The 18,248-nt window shown below is 37.6% G+C and overlaps 1 protein-coding gene across 2 annotated transcripts; it reads right to left on the minus strand.

The window, feature by feature from the left end:
- Positions 1-294: 294 nt before the first annotated feature.
- On the minus strand, positions 295-17,225 carry LOC307254390 (sterile alpha motif domain-containing protein 9-like). Of its 2 annotated transcripts, none has more exons than XM_080032769.1 (4): positions 17,115-17,225; positions 7,085-7,829; positions 6,508-6,790; positions 295-5,432 (listed from the first exon to the last, which is right to left on the minus strand). In XM_080032769.1, exons 2-4 carry the CDS (start codon positions 7,817-7,819, stop codon positions 1,786-1,788), a joined length of 4,665 nt encoding a protein of 1,554 aa, XP_079888895.1. In that variant the 5' UTR covers positions 7,820-7,829; positions 17,115-17,225; the 3' UTR covers positions 295-1,785. The 2 variants fall into 2 exon arrangements, with proteins under 2 accessions (XP_079888895.1, XP_079888894.1); XM_080032768.1 differs by lacking the exon at positions 17,115-17,225 and adding an exon at positions 13,092-13,215.
- Positions 17,226-18,248: the final 1,023 nt, after the last annotated feature.

Genomic DNA, 18,248 nt, shown 5'->3' on the forward strand with positions numbered 1-18,248 from the left:
TTTCTGCCTGTCTTCCCCCCTCTGCCCCATTTCAACTCTGTCTCTCCAAACTGTCTAATAAAGAAGAAATGCCCAAAAAATTATCTTAAAAAAAAAGAACTGTTGTCTGTACAGAACTACATCCACATTTAATTGTTGAATGTCAAATTATCTCATGACTAAAAAAAGATAAGATATAATACAAATATTATTCATTTTAGCAAATTGTATCATCATTGTCACAAAAAATGTAATATCAATTTGTCTAGTACGGATGAAAATTTGTAACTAAAAATGACATAACATAACACAAGATTCAGAAATGTCTCAGTTGATGTTTATTGCTACAATCAGCATTTACAGATATGACTGAGAATAAGCCGTTAATTATCAGCCTCTTGTTATACTTAAAAAAAAAAACATTAACTATTGACAACACAGAAGGTGCACATTTTCACTCTTGGCGTTATTAGACCATTATCACACAGTCTTTGCCCTTTCTCATCTTAAGATTCAGCATTCTTCTCTCATCCTTTGTACACCATAACACCTCAAACTTACAAATACATGATTGTATTAGGAAAACACATGTTTATGAAAGGAATATCAGGAACAATATACTGTACATACGTTTAGTGCTGACAAAACATTTACTTTGGCAAAAAGCCTGATGTCCAAAACAATCGAACACATTTCATGTTTCAAATGTCATAACAATAATAATATTCTTTTTAAAAATGAAGTAACACAAATGTTTGAACACACATATTTACAGCGAAAATGACAGGATTGACATTCAACTTTGCAACCTGTCTTACTCATAATAACTTGTTTGTTTTTGCATTGCATAAGTACATCAGAGAGTCACTGACGGTCACACACATTTTTCACACTGTACAGTTTACGTCTCAGTATGCTCTATTTGATATTTGCACTTACAGAAAAATACATCTGAACATTTTTGGTGAATCTACCGCGTCTGAAACAAAATAACAAAAAATCTGGAATAATAAATGTATTGTATATGAGTTGTATTTGAAACTTCAGCACATTGAGTGACTACCCTTAACTTTTACATCATGATTTTAGCACTTGCAGATAACTAGGACAACGTTTTGTCAACGTGCCATATCTGCAACAGACAACAACAAAAAAACGGATCACATCTTTGTTTCATGAAACATAACATAAAAATAATATAAAAAATATATACACATATATAACTGCAGCTAGGCATTTACCTTCAAAATCTCTCTTACTTACAATTTTCTCATGTTTTTTAAGTGACTCACTGCAACACCTCATTTCTACTCTGTACAGTTAATTTCTCATTTTTAATGTTGAACTTATTTGTTACTATGCTTAACAACTGTATTTTGAAACTTGCACTTGCAACAAAAGAAAACAACAGAACCCCTAAAAAAGGGTGTTTACAAAAAATCCAACGACATAAAAAGAATATTTAAACATTGTCCGTGTCTGTCAATGAAGTTTGTTTACAATTACATCACAGTGAGTAACTAATACAATAAGCTACTGCATTTTGAATAATATTTGTACTTGCAGGTAAATTTATATGCAACAACAAAATACCGCAAAAACATTTTCTTTAAATGAAAGATGAAATAACATGAAAAGAATATAAAAAACTTTGTAGATATACAGATACTGTATACTGTAGCTAAGGGATCTGCATTTATCCCTGCAATCTTTCTTTTTGTTTGGTCTGTGTGCCATTCTATTACAGTGAGTCACTGGGCCGTTAATGTCTGTGTATGGTTTTGCACTTGGTGTACCTTAAATAACCTAGTTTTCGGACTGGATATCGTAAGCAAGCGGTCCATCAATAGAAAATCCAAGGAAGAAGGAAACCTTTTCTGTGCTGAATCCACTTCGAATACCGGCACTGAAAGCTGGACGCACAGGGATTTTAAGTTTCTCATAATTGGCAAACACTTCTCCTTGCTCAATGGTTCCATTGACTCGATGAAGGCGTTTGCGGATTGCTTTTTCTTTAAATATATCTCCAGTCCGCCAAAGTTGTGTGAGGACATCATGGTGAATCTTTCTGAAACTCTTATCTAGTTGGGGTTTCGAAACAAGCCTCTTGAGTCCCTCATCTTTTCCCAAGTAGAGGTGAGAAACAGCCCTCCTTTTTCGAAACCGTGAAGTCAGGCACTTGTGAGATGACTTTCGAATTGCTCTTACATATGTCAGAATTTGAGGATTTTCTTCAAATGGACTTGGCCAGAAAAGCAGTAAGGCCAGGTAGTATGGGTCGGGGAATGAATACCCTAGTCCGACATCTTGCAGGGTTTTCGAAGTAAGAGCAGAAAGGTCGCTGTACATTTGATCTTGTTTAGATTTTGGTTTCAAAAGATAAAGAACTATGTTTGACAAGATGTAATTGACTGTTTCCTTAGTTTTTTGTTGTTTGTTGATAAATTGTTGCTGTTTTTGTTGTTGCAAGAATTTATAGCACTCTGTGATTTTCTCAATGTCTTCGGCAGGTTTGTCCAAATGCTGTAGAATACCGGCAAATGTATCTGCTTTTTTCTCTTCAAGAAAAGATCTTCGTTCCTCACCATCGATTTTCAAAGCAAGAGTAGGATTGTTTTGTCGTGCTGTTTTAATTTCCTCTGGTGCAGAGCAAAAAAGAGCTACGTACTTTTCAAATAGAACATTGGTGGTCTTACGGTTCTTCTTATCAAATTCTGAATTGTGCACTTTTATATACGTGAAGTAACTGTCTAGAAGTTCAAATGTTTCTTTTACTTCAGTTTTCAAACTGAGGAGAAACGGCTCGTGTTCTTTGATGATCTCCACATATCTGTTGTTGAACTCATTGTCTTCCTTATAGACACTGGTGATTGGGATTTTTCTTTGCAGAAAACTCTGAAGGTACTTCTTCTTCATTGGATCACTTTCCTCAAAGAATGGCAAACTGCTCAGTATCTCTAAGACAAAGAAAGCAATTTCCAGCACACCAACATAGCCATAAACAGTGTATGACCTTCTGGGATAGTCAACTGAATCATCATCACAATCTTCCTTCTCAGGTTCATCCTCTTTATTTGCCAGCTCTTGGGCCTTTTTAAACACTGCGATAGCGTTTTTTGCAATTTTAATGTTTGTGTGTAAGTCTTCTGGATTGTGTGATGTCTCTTGCTTTTGTCTGTCAATGTTAGATTTTAAATTGCTTTTTAGAGTCTGTGCAATTGTGTCAAATGTGTGTGGATGTTCCTTGATGTTCTTGGCCTTCTCAGCCCATTTCAGAGCCTCTGGGAAGTCACGCTCTTTGATGTACAAATATCTTGCCAGTGCCTGAGGAATAGATGCACTTCTCACAAACCTCAATGCTGCTGTCTCAAAGATTTCTTGGACAGTAGTTTCTTTCCCTACCTGGCTGTGGATTTTGTCAATGAGAAGAGAAAATAGTTCTCTTTCATCTCCATCTTTCTTGCGCTGCCTTTCAACCAACATCCGTTGAACTGAGAGCATGAACCTTTGTTTGACAACTCCATGACTAAAGAGCAGATCACAGTGAAGAATATCCATAGTGATACTACTTACTTTTAAATAGCAGCTTCTTTCCAACTCTTCCAGACATGCAGATGCTATGGTGTGATGAAGGATTCGGATTCCTTTGTATTCTCCTATTTCTTCAACTCTGTCTATGATGAGAAAGTTTGAATATGGCTTCATCTTGTCCATTATACTATCCTCCTGCCAGCGATGCCGGATCATTTTCATCCCCAGAAAATCTTCACAGAGTGAGAGAGATATTTCAGATTCTGCCACATAGGTGTTCAGTAATGCAAGGAAGGCAAAAAGTCGGGCCTCCTTTTTGCTGAAATCAAAATTCTCCAGTGTGTTTCGAGCAAGATCGTCTATGTATTTTTGGTCAAAATTGCTTTTCATTATCATGAAGCTGTAAAAGTTTTCAGGTTGATCATGAATTTCTTTTAGATCTTTGAGTTTCTTTTCAAACTCATTTTGTTCTTCTGGTGTCAATGAAGAAGTAATGTATTGACTTTGTGTTTGACTGGGTCTCATGTATTGCTCCTTCGGGCTATGGGAACGAACACAGTATAGGATGATGACTTTGCAGTGTTGTGCGTCACCCACAGTTTTGTTTAAGTTATCCTCTGCAGCTTTTTGAATGCAGTTCACAAGATCATAAGGATTCTTGGTTTCTTTTAAATTATCGACTAACAGCAAAACTGGAGATGGTTTCTCACTTTCAAGTTTCATGAGCTTGCTGACTTGAATCGCAACTTCTTCCTCAGGCAGCGTGTTGTCTTTTAGCACGGCACATCTGAACTTCTTACGGAGATCCCACATCACATGCATTGCTAATGTGGTGCCACCACAGCCCGGATGGTGAAATAGATTGAGTTGGACACACATGTCATTTGAGTATTCCAGCTGAGACTTAATCATCTTCTTCACATTTTCATACTTGTCTCTTTTGACAAATGGCTTCTCTTTGTCTTTTTCACAGAAGTAGAAGTTCCACCATTTGACTTTTCCTCCTCGGTAGAATTCCTCCTCTTCTTTGACTCTGAAGTCTTGAAACTCTTGACTTTTTTCATCATGGATGTTTTCACACTGATTCTGACACAAAATGTCTAGAGCTGTCAATAAGTCTTCATCCTTCTGTTTTAGGACAACAGTGCTGTTACCAGAAGGAATCAGCCTCACAGATGTCTTATTGATTGGTGCCAGGGCCAATATGGTTCCATTGATCTCACTGAGGGTTAGTTCATTTATGGATAGATGGTCAATATCAAAGTCACACTTTTCTTGTATCAGCTCCCTCCATTTCTCATACGTGCTCTGGCATTCACAAATAGTGATGATGCTTTCCTCTTTTCTACTATTTTTTATGAAAGACCTGTACGTGTCAAAAATTGGATCTTTCTCAGAGTCCACAGGTGAAAGTAGGAGGAATATGACGAGACTTCTTCGATGGGGAAGAACTTCAGGATTGCAAATAAATGAAATCAACTGGTCTACATCTCTGTATGTTTCCCTGAACCAGTTCTTGTAGTCTAACTCCTTGTATGAGTCACTTTCAAGGTCATGTCTGCCATTGCAGAAAACCCAGCTGGTCTGTTTGTAGAGATTAAGGTTCTTTATCACTGAATCAGTTTGTTCTTCATATTGAGATGGTGTATGCAGATTGGCCACCCGTGACTCTCTGTATGAATGACACAGTCCACCTGTAGCAGTAGAGTTAGGGTCAAAGTCTAACAAACAGAACAGTTTCAGCTTATTCAAAAACTGGAGATGTGGCACCTGTTCTGGACTGCTTTTGTTTACAACAACAACAAATATGTCATAGCTGTCAAGTGAGTTTCCACCACAAGTTAACAAATCCTTAAGTTTGTCACCTTGGTTGGCTTCTTTCTTCTGAGTTTCTTTTGAAAGACACTGCTGCTCCAGTTGACCTGTAAACAGTAAACTACATATTTTAATAAGTAAAAAGAAACACACAAAACAACACCTCTGTTGAACTAAATAAATCCCACTTAAAAAAGCAGCATCTGACTGTAGTTTTAACGGTAATCCAACATGAGAGGGTGCATTTGTTTGGGACTATTAGCAGCTGAAAGTAGATCTACAGGTGGGGCTGTAGTGAGTATATTGTGCAGCAGGGCGTTGAATATGGGACTGGGTCAGAATAGTGTATGTGTTCATGATGATAAAGGAACAAATTACTCAGTGTTTTTGGGCTCACTGGTGTTCTTTTAACAGTTTTTTGGACAAAAGCACTTAAAGCCCCTGTTAACCCATGTCCCCTAAATCCATCTAACTATGTAATTTGGGGAGTTACTTTGATGATATTAGGCATCTGAATAGAGTCAGGAATATTTATCAATCCAAATGAAAGAAATTGTCATTTGAGTTTGATTATACTGAAATTCAGTTTAGATGAGGCAGATGATGCTCTGGTTCCTATTACACATTAAGTATTTTCAACCATGCACAGCAGTTCTCTGCCCAATGTTACTATAAAAACTATGAAACGGCCGCAGCCACACAGTCCAGTCAAACAATCTTGACAGTGAAAAGCATTTGAAAAGTTTTTTTTAACTTAAGTGTTATAATATTTACGAACATTTATTTTCAGATTTTTCTAAATGTATTGAGAAACCCAACTTTGTTATCATATATTGATATTAACTCTTTTAGACCAGGTTTCCAAAGGCTTTAACGGCTTGGGCCCCTGAAGTGCTTGTTGAGGGTTAGACACCACTCCACAACTGCTGCCAAAGGTTTAGTCCAGAAGTGTCTTGTTTGTGCAAAAACAAAACAACATAAAGCAAAGCAAACTAAAGCTTGAGGGAGGGGACTCAGATAAACACACACCAACATTCTAGTGGGGCAAAAGTGATCAAAAGTGAGAGGGATTATTTTTGTATGACTATACTTTGTTTATTAGGAAAATCATACTAAGGATGTGTTTAAGGCCAATGTAATGAAACATCACTCTTTGAATATATTGTTACTTTGGTGTCTTACCCGTGTTGTGTTCCAGTTGACGAGCCAGGTCCAACTGAGGGATGATTCTGAGGATGTCTATTGTGATTCGTAAAGCCTTGTTGCTTCCATAGTGGTCAGTCATTAATTTAGTTGTGTCGAGGGTGTCCTTGTCCTCCAGATTACCCCACGGAATAGGCTTCTGCTTGGATTTAGAGTAGTCTTTTAAGTGGAAGTGAAATTTTTTCATATCTGTTTTTGAAAGGTTTTCTAGGGTTCCCTGGATCTCCACAGTGATCTTGGGTATTTCTGGTAGGACTTTGGTCTGCAGGAAGAAACATAAATTAATATTTAGAAGAAACTTTTTTATTTTTTGGCATTTTATCCTTTATTACACAGTTTGGAGTCGACCAAGGGCCATATTTAAACCTGTGGTCATCTGCTTCTGAGGACTGAGCCCCTATTGGGGGAGAGGGGGCGCTCTAACCACTATACCACGAGCGCCCCCCCCCCCTTTTTTTGTCTAATTAGGGACTTTTATGTTATGTGTACTATTTTAAGTCTATTAACAGGATACAATATTTCATATACTGACATTTGAAACAATATAGACATTTACCACAATAGTTTCTTTCCTCTTGACTCCTATGTTTTGTGGCTTTGGAGGCTGAATTCCGTCCTTCTCAAAAGATCTCTTTGATGCCTGCTGAGCTTTTTCAGATTTATATTCCACCGTTTTGTCTGTTTTTGAATCAGTTTTGATACACGATTCTTCTTGTTTTGCGGTCATGGCCTGAGCCAGACTTAAGTCAGGCGTAATGGGGTTTGCAGCTTCTTTTTGATCTGTGCCAGTGTGAAGGATGGGTTTCAGTGTTGGCTCTGATTCGTTGTCCAACTGACGGAGTTCTGCCAGAATCCTAAGAGCCGGACCGCTTTTCACCTCTAGGTCCAGAAAGTCCTGCTTCTCGAAGCAAACCAGGCAATCTCCAGACACGTCTTCTTCTTGGAGACGTTCTGCATTTTTGCTATATAAATTCACATGCTGCAGCAACCACTGGGTCACTTGCTCCTTTGTCCAGTTTTCTACATATGCTGGTGACTGTGAGTCATGCTGTACTCCTTTTTTCAGACTCTCTAGGTAAGATTTGATTTTGACAGCAGGACCATGTTTTACTCCCAAGTCCAATATGTCTGTCTTCTTACAATATAATAAACTGCTTCCTGACCAATCCTCTTCAGAGAATGTGTCTGCACATGTCTCATGAACCTTGACCTCTGTCATTAGCCAATGGTGGACGTCTTCCTTGGTCCATTTTTCAATCGGGGGTGTTGGCTTTGTTGTTGAGCGTCTCATCTCGGATCACCTAAAATGAAACAGTGATTTATTAGAAGAATGAAAGAAACAACTTTCTGTAAGGAAAAAACATTTCAAAGTTAAAATAAATCAAAGGAATATCATATCATTCAAAATAGGCATTCAAGTGGAGCCTGTATATCACTTTTTACACCACATTTGATATTCAAAGACATCATTTTCTGCATTCTGGTGACATTAAAGTAAAATAAAAATAACCCAAAAACAGTTGGCTATGTTTTACATTTCATTGTAAACTTTTACTTTTTTTAGATGTTTCAAACAACGAAAGAGCGCTTTGCTCCCTAAGTACAGCCATTGGCTGCTATGTGTGTTTTCTTTCATGTTACTTAGTGCATGAGTTGACGTGGTGAATCAATCAGGCCACCTTATATCAAAATTATATCTGACCATTGTTTTTCTTGTATCGTCTCTACCATGAAATACACTTCAGGGATGATCAGATTTTGAAATGCTCACAAAAGTGAATATGAATTTCAAACGTATTATGCAAACTGAAAACATTATTTATTCCTCACTTGAGAAAAAAACGGCAGCACCGTGCGAGTCTCGCTGGTAATAATAGACAAGACTTGTGAGCTGAAGTATTGCATCGCTGCAAGTATTTTCGAGTTGGACATCGCCCTTTCTTTTACCCTAACAGTCCACATTGAAACCGGCCGTGGGGGTTTGCTGGGCCCCACTTATCTGTGTACTATGGACGTATTACTTGCCACTTCACACCCCACCTGCACGCTATGTGCATCGCGCTTTGCAGTCCAGTCAGATACGAAACACTAATAAAAAATAATAATACAAAATATGTAAATTACACCTCAACATAATGATAAAAACAATTAAAAATAAAATTTTGATCAATATCATTCTGATGGTACCTGGAGAATGGAGATCATGATTTATAAAATGCACTATTATTATGATAATTGATGTTACAATTAGTTTTAGGAATAATCAAAGCAAATTCTTTAGTTCAGAAGAAGTTGCATCTTTAAAAGTACTTTACAAGTGTGTTTAATGTAAATGTATTGTACAGAATGAGTAATTAATGTTTTCTTCACCTAAACAATCACTAGCTGAACAAATAGTTCAGCAGTCTGGAACTAGAAGGATTTAATATTGCTGTAACAGTTGATACAAGTATAATTAGGTTGTAATTTAAGGAGGAGATAAGGGTCATGGGTTAGAGTACCTTACTTTATGATACATCAAAACTCAATCAGTCCAACACAGTAACACCAAAGTTGATAACAATCACATGTCCACCATATCTATACACGTGTTCAGTATTATGCAAAGCATCTGAAGTTACAGAAAACATAAAAACAAAAACTAATTTCCAGTTTTGTCTAATGAAAGTCCGGGACGGTGTTGTTGTTTCAAGTAGATGCCAACATATGCATTACTTAAATGGAAAAACAATGCCTTGTGTTTTAGATAGCTATAGTAATGGACAAACATTGGCAAAGTCTAAAGGTTACACTCACACCCATAAACTGGATTTTACACCCAGATAAGGTTCCAACAACCAGAAGTGAAAAACACTGCAGAGCAGCTTCACTAAGTTCGAACCAACAAGAAACCAAATAAAAGGTTAGTTTGAGCTGTATCAAAACCTATATACGTAGATACACAAATCAACTTAAAGACCTACTTCACCGGTGGGAATATGAAGGTGTATTGAACTCTGAGATCCTATTTAGTATAAATGTGCAAAAAAAATTGAAATCGTATCATCTTAGCCTGAGAAAAGGCAGTAAGAGTGTTTTATGGTCTCACTGTCTAACCGTACAGTTTCCTTCTTGTGACATCACAGTAAGGGTCAGGATTAACAGGACAGCTGGGCCAAGGGAAGACTATAAGGGAAGACTGAGGGAAGAAAAACCTAATTCATTATATTATAATAGTGATTTTATAATGATAGAACGCCGGTTCTGTATGGGTGAAGTATTCCTTTAACTCCACAAAGTGACATAACAAGCTCTGCATTAAAGTACTGTATGTGTGTATCAGTCTGGAAAATAGATAGGGACAAGCTCCAAATTCAACAATTGTTAAATGTTAAATGTGCTCCTACAACAGTGTCAAGCAACGCATTTATCAGCTGCCTTTTTATTTATTTTAATACAATTAATTCAGGAAGAGTTAACAGAGCCAAACCGTTTTAAAACTGAGCCTCTGAACAACGAAATAAAGATGATAAAATGCAGGCAAAAACAATCATAGGAATAACATTTGCAAGATTCCATACATAATTAATACATTTTAGATTTTCCTGTTAGTTTAAATTTATATCAATACAGGTCCAAAAAATAATTCAAAAATGTAAACAGCCATGAATGGATTGACTTCTCACCTATTACTCGGAATGGATTGAATCCACTGACCATCTCTGTGTGTAAGTGTACACTCTTCAATTTACTGTAGATTTTCCCGAGAGGAAAACGTTAATACGCTTTAAGAATAATGCCTACAATGATGTTGCCGAAACCTGTGTATGAAACTTAAGCCCATCCCTGGTACATTACTTCCACTGCCTGCAGTTTTAAAGCGATACAGTCACACCCATTCACAGACAATTGAGTTTAGAAGGGATGAGTCATTCAGTTATGATTTTGTTTAAGGATCATACCTAATAATAAAACATACTATAAATTCAAAAGTCTTTTAGCAATACCCCCAAAACCACATTGTGAATCAGCACTCGTTTTAAGATGAGTAAAATCTTCAGATTAAGGAAAAACAAGGCAGTAGCATAAGGGTAAGATTAATAATTCTACTGGTATTTATAGTCCTGTGTGGATTATTGCTTAATACTTTATTACCTCTCTTCAACAACCTTACCCTAGCCTAAGAGCAGGACCAAGATCCTCTTCCACACACTAATATTTCTGTATGGGAGTGCAGACTTTACTGCTATTCATAGAGACGTGCCTTTATGTGCGATAACCTGTGTATCCAGTTTTATATTGTGACTAGTTATAGAGACAGGGAACAACATTGAGGAAGCACAGTAAAGTACAACATCTACATTTATGCCATTTGCAAATCAACTTAACAACTCCTCAAAGTCACATAACAAGCTCTGCATTTAAATGTGTGTGTACTGGTCTAGGCACGAGTGGGGAAGCCCCAGAGGAGTATTGTTTCCTATTTTTATTTGTGTGATGTAATACAGCCAAACTGTTTTAAATCTCAGCCACTGAACCAACCAGAATAGAAAGATAATACAATTTAGGCAAAAAAACAACATTTGTGCAATTCATGACTTATACGAGCCAATTGTAATAATTCACCGGAACCTTTAAATTTATATCAAGACAGCTCCAAAGAAAAAATTATTCAATAGCAGACAGTGAACTTTTATCTCCCCCAGACTGGATTTCAGCCACTGACCATCTCTCCATGAAGATAACCATACACTCATCTAATATTGCTGACAAATGTGTGTGAGACATCAGCCCATTCCTGCCACATTACTTTCTGTGCCAGCAGTTTTAAATCAAAGTCACATCCAGACAGACAATTGAGTTCACAAGGTATGATTCATTAAGGTATGGTTAAGTAAAAATCAAAACTAGTATTAAAACGTACAATACATTGATACATATTTTAGCAATGGCCCAAAACCCTGTTCTGAATAGGAATTGTTTTAAAATTAGGAAAAACTACAGAGTAAGGGGGAAACAAAGCAGTAGGATAATATAAGGGTAAGATTAAATGTTCTAATATTATTTATAGTCCTGATTGCATTCTTACGTCATTCTTTATTACCTCTCTTAAGGCCAGGACACACCAGTCCGACTTGTTTCTACTTGTTCCGACTACGCAAAAAATGGAGTCGGCCGTTTCAGGAAGCTCCAGGCTTCCCGTCGCGGCCAGAGAACACACCAAACTGACTGCTGACTTTCCGTACGCTCTGTTGCTTGCGCGGGACGTAATGTCTCCATAACAGCAGGCGGCGCTAATCTGTATTGTGGCCCGAAAAAATACGAAAGCCGGAAATGATGGGACAGCTCTCTAGAGCATAAACATAGATAGAAATACGTATTTATATTTATGGACCATAAGAGCACAATTTTTAGCAGAGATTGTCGAGCATGGTGTCGAGCAGTCAACAAGGGTTGATGCATGTGAGTACTCTCAAAACGAAACGAACAAACACATTAAAACGATGGCTAGCTGTTGTTAGCTGTTTGTGCTACCCGCCTCACTTCCGGGCTTCACTGATTCGCTAGCCCTCCACCAATCAAATTGCTCCAAATGAAAGACGGTCGGCTGCCGATTGAACATGTTCAATCGGCTCAAAACAAGCCCGACGACCTCTACGTCTGCCGACGTCACGGCACACACCAAACAGATTCGTCTCCCGACCCCCTATCGACTCAACGACGGCGATTTTCGGGCTGGTGTGTCCTGGCCTTTACACAACCTCACCCTTGCCTGTGGGCAGAGCCGAGCTCCTCTACTACATACTTCTGTATGGGAGTGCAGACTGTACGGCTATTCATAGAGGCGTGCCTTTATGTGCGATAACCTGTGCATCCAGTTTAGTGTGTGACTTCTGAACTGCACCTCTTTGCTTTAGCTCCCACTATAGATAGACTACATATGTACAGTATATACACACACACACATATATATATATATATATATATATATATATATAAATATATATCTATAAATATATATATATATATATATATATATATATATATATATATATATATATATATATATATATATATATATATATATATATATATATATATATATATATATATATATACATACATATATAAATATATTTACCAAAATATAGTACCCGGCCCTAAAAAAACTGAAAGAAAAATACTGTAGAGCAGCTTCACCAAGTGCAAACCAACAAGATACCAGATAAAAGCTTAGTTTGTGCTGAACACTGTTTGAGTGTCAAAACCTTTATACTTCTATACACAAATCAACTGAGCAACTACTGAGAATGATAAAAATCTGTGTGAACCAGTCTAGACACGAAAGGACATGCCCTGGTGGAGCATTGTTCCCAAACTGTTTTAAATCTCAGCCTCTGAATCAGGAAATAAAGATAATACAACTCAGGCAAAGAAACAACATAAGAGCAATCGATGACATTTCCGCCTATTGTAAGAAATCGTACATTATTAACACCGTTTTGAGGTTCCCCTACCTTTACATTTATATCAATATAGCTTTAAGAAATATTCATACGCAGCCAGGGACTTTTTACACCTACCTCAGACTGGATTTCAACCACTGACCATCTCTCCTGGAATTTAACTTTACACTCATCTATTTGCTGTAAATTTTGCTGAGATCAAAACGTCGTGTTGCCGAAACCTGTGTATGAAACTTGAGCCCATCCCTCCTATATTACTTCCCGTCCCTGCAGTTGTAAAGTAATAGTCACACCCACTCACAGACAGTTGAGTTCAGAAGGGATGAGTCATTCAGTTTTGGCGGCAGATTATATCAAACTGTTTATTGTATTTCAGTAAAAACTTGTTGAACGGTGAGTTGCTTCCAATGTACAGGTTAGAGGAATAAACATGATCCAGGAAGTCCAGTTAGTAATATGAGTTTGAAATATAATCAAAACGCAAAACTCTGCAAAGTGGTTTATAACACAATGAGACAGAATTTTACAATCTCTCACTTCTGTCTCTACAAATCTGTCCAATAAAGCAACAATGCCAAAACTTATCTTTAAATAACTCTTGATTTAGGATATTTCCCACACAATAGCCTGTGTGCATTATTGCTTCATTCTTTATTACCTCTCTTACACAATCTCACCCTTGCCTGTGGGCAGAGCCAAGCTCCTCTACTACACACTAATAAAGCTGTATGGGAGTGCAGACTTTACGGCTATTCATAGAGGCGTGCCTTTATGTGCGATAACTCGTATATCCAGTTTAGTATGTGACTTCTGACCTGCACCTCTTTGACTAGCTCTTGCTTTGTCTTTGTCAAAGACATAACCACTTTCCCCTTAAATGCTGAACTTTAAAATAATAAATGTTTCATCAACATTGAGGAAGCACAGTGAAGTACAACATCTACATTTATGCCAGATTAACGCAGTTTCACAGTTGTTGGAATTTGTGTTATCTTGACTTTACTATGTGAGCCATTTTAGTACGGATAGTTTTTTTTCTTTTTCCCACCAAACTTTATTTATGTGTACAAGCAAACTGACCATTATTTTGACATCACAAATAAAAACAATATTTAAACTACTTCTATCTGAATAACTTGGCCTATTCTTCCAAATACTTTCAGCCGTTGCAGACTTCGAATCCAATATGTGCCTAGTTTTATTTTAATGCGTATGAGCAAATAATTTCATATGATTAACTAAAGGAAAACAACAGAATGTAAAAGGAACTTCAATATTGTACATACACTGTTGTAGGTCTAATTATTCACCAGAGTGATGGGGGAAAAGTTTGGCTTTATTTTTGGCTGCCAGTGGGGGCCAGTAAACTCTGGTAAAATCTACTGGCCAAGCGGAAATGTTTGGAAAACGTTTTAAATACATCTATATGCAAATCAACTTAACAGCTCCTCAAAATGACATAACAAGCTCTGCATTTAAATGTGTGTGTACTGGTCTTGGCACGAGTGGGGAAGCCCCAGAGGAGTATTGTTCCCTATTTGTATTTGTTTGATGTAATACAGCCAAACTGTTTTAAATCTCAGCCACTGAACCAACCAGAATAGAAAGATAATACAATTTAGGCAAAAAAACAACATTTGTGCAATTCATGACTTATACGAGCCAATTGTAATAAATCACCAGAACCTTTAAATTTATATCAAGACAGCTCCAAAGAAAAAATTATTCAATAGCAGACAGTGAACTTTTATCTCCCCCAGACTGGATTTCAGCCACTGACCATCTCTCCATGAAGTTAACCATACACTCATCTAATATTGCTGACAAATGTGTGTGAGACATCAGCCCATTCCTGCCACATTACTTTCTGTGCCAGCAGTTTTAAATCAAAGTCACATCCAGACAGACAATTGAGTTCACAAGGTATGATTCATTCAGGTATGGTTAAAAAAAAAGCATACCTTATAAAAAAACATACAATACATTGAAACGTCTTTCAGCAATGGCCCAAAACCCTGTTCTGAATAGGAACTTGTTTTCAAATTAGGAAAAACTACAGAGTAAGGAGGAAACAAAGCAGTAGGATAGTATAAGGGTAAGATTAAATGTTCTAATATTATTTATAGTCCTGATTGCATTCTTTCGTCATTCTTTATTACCTCTCTTACACAACCTCACCCTTGCCTGTGGGCAGAGCCAAGCTCCTCTACTACACACTTAAGCCTCGTTCGACTTGGAGCCGTCTTGCTCAGACCTGCGCAACTATGACGCGCGTCTTGCTGAGCGCACAACAAAAATGCTGCAAAAATGCAGTGCGCTCAGCAAGCCGAGCGTCATAATTGCGCAGGTCTTAGCAAGACGGCGACAAGTCGAACGAGGCTATATACTTCTGTATGGGAGTGCAGACTTTACGGCTATTCATAGAGGCATGCCTTTATGTGCGATAACCTGTATATCCAGTTTTGTAGTGTGACTTCTGAACTGCACCTCTTACTACATATGTACAGTATATACACACACATATATATATATATATATATATATATATAGGGGAAGGTGGGGTGATTTGTGCAACTTTTTACTCAAAGGGATTTTAAAGTCAGGCCTTGACAGTTATGTCTCCAACTCAAATATGTACATATATTTCAGGATGTTGTGCATCCCTGGCAATAAAAACTTTGGATCTGGAATAAACTGTTTAAGAAATATAGCTTTCGGAAAAAAAGTTGTCTTGTCGCACAAATCACCCCACGTAGTGGGGTGATTTGTGCGTCATTGTGTCACAATGACAAAGTCACCATCATCATCTTTCTGGCCATCTGAACTCTCATCAGTGGTGTCGTTAAGTGGAATTGAGATGTCACCCTCTTCTGAGCTACTGTAGACAATCACTTTCTTTTGGTGACCAGCGTATACAGCCATGCCACTGGCACAACTCTCAGAAATGTACTTTGCACTAGTTGCTCCGTGCTTGTGGAACCAACTGCCACCTGACAAATGTGATTCCCCCTACATTTCTGCCTTTAAATCAAGGCTCAAAACCCATATGTACACCCTGGTGTTTCCTCCCCATTAACCTCTGCACTACTTACTTACCTCTGCACTACTATCTGTGTTTATGTGGATGTATGGGCTTTACGTCTTTTATTTTGGTTATTGTTATTTTACCTTCATTGTTTACCTACTGAATGCACTATGTACAGCACTTTGGACAGTGCAAACTGTCATAAATGTGCTTTTATAAATACATTTTACTTACTTACTTACTTATAACTCACCCAGGCCCTTGCGCACAAATCACCCCATCCCCAGAATTTTGGATAATAGGCATGATGCAGCAATTTAGGGTTGACATTGTGCTAACTATATAGACTCAAAGTATAGCATACCAAAGCACTAAAATATGTGTCAAATGTTTTCAAACGTGTCTATAATTGTTCAGACACAATAATCAAAAAACCTTGATCATGGAAATTTTACTTTGAAAGGCAAAACACAGTTTTTTGAGCTTAAATGTGCTTATATCTTATTCCTTGTGTCTCCCTTCTTTACAGTATGAGTCAAATGGATGGCTCTTCTTAAATATGTGGTCACATTTCCAATTTCTTCCACGGTTTTCTAGAAACAAGGGGTTTTGCAACTTCCAAAATGCACAAATCACCCCACCTTCCCCTATATATACATATATAAATATATTTACCAAAATATAGTACCCGGCCCTAAAAAAACTGAAAGAAAAATACTGTAGAGCAGCTTCACCAAGTGCAAACCAACAAGATACCAGATAAAAGCTTAGTTCATGCTGAACACTGTTTGAGTGTCAAAACCTTTATACTTCTATACACAAATCAACTGAGCAACTCCTCAAAATGATAAAATCTGTGTGAACCAGTCTAGACACGAAAGGACATGCCCTGGTGGAACAGTGTTCCCAAACTGTTTTAAATCTCAGCCTCTGAACTAGGAAATAAATGTAATACAATTCAGTCAAAGAAACAACATAAGAGAATGAATGACATTTCCGCCTATTGTAAGAAATCATACATTATTAACACCGTTTTGAGGTTCCCTTACCTTTAAATGTATATCAATATAGCTTTAAGAAATATTTATAAGCAGCCAGGGACTTTTTCCACCTACCTCAGACTGGATTTCAACCGCTGACCATCTCCCCTGGAATTTAACTTTACACTCATCTATTGGCTGTAGATTTTGCTGAGATGAAAACGTTGTGTTGCCGAAACCTGTGTATGAAACTTTTAGCCCATCCCTCCTACATTACTCCCTGTGCCTGCAGTTGTAAAGTAATAGTCACACCCACTCACAGACAGTTGAGTTCAGAAGGGATGAGTCCTTCAGTTATGGTGCCAGATTATTGTTTATTGTATTTCAGTAAAAACCTGTTGAACAGTAAAGCTGTGTTTAGACAGAAAATAGCGAAGCAGAGGGTATGAGGGTGAGTTGCTTCCAATGTACAGGTTAGAGGAATACACATGATCCAGGAAGTCCAGTTTAAGGAATATATTATGAGTTTAAAATATAATCAAAACACAAAACTCTGCACAGTGGTTTATAACACAATGAGTCAGCATTTTACAATATGGCAGCAATCATATTTTAGGATGTAATGACAATCACAAGGGGAACAGAATCTTTTCCATGTCCATTACGTACAACGTAGCCATTCGCATGCATTTGATTTTTATAGAACATTTTTATTGGTCATAAACGGTAGCTTGTGGATTTTATCACATATATGTTCATAATTTTCAGGCCTTGCTCGAAAAAGAGGTCATTTGACCTCAAGCAATTTGCCTGGTTAAATAAAGGTTAAATGAAATTACCCCCTGCATATTTTATTGTCACTTTTGAGTATATGACACGAGTGTTTCCTGTCATTGCTACCAGAGCTGCACATCTTCCTTCTGCGAACACAGCTCAACATCCTGTTCTGAGGAAACTGGCCTCACACACTAACCACATGCTAACCTTGTTTACTGTGAAGCCTCGACAAACGCAGCTGAGTCTAGTCAGCAACCCATTTCCTTAGTTTCTACCCCATATATCCCATAACTCTGAATTCTTTGTCACTCTGCTGCTCCCTTAACCCTGTTTGAGCAAGTATATTGGCTTATAATAAAACTCTCAAAGACAAATTTGATTTTTAACACCTTGATTAAAGGTGAAAGAGATGCAGGCCCTGCAGCAGACCCGGGTTCGAATCCCGCCCGGCTCAGTTCTCTGCATGTCTTCCCCTCCTCTACAAATCCGTCC

This window comes from Ammodytes marinus (genome assembly GCF_949987685.1).
Source record: "Ammodytes marinus genome assembly, chromosome: 8".
Taxonomy (NCBI): domain Eukaryota; kingdom Metazoa; phylum Chordata; class Actinopteri; order Uranoscopiformes; family Ammodytidae; genus Ammodytes; species Ammodytes marinus.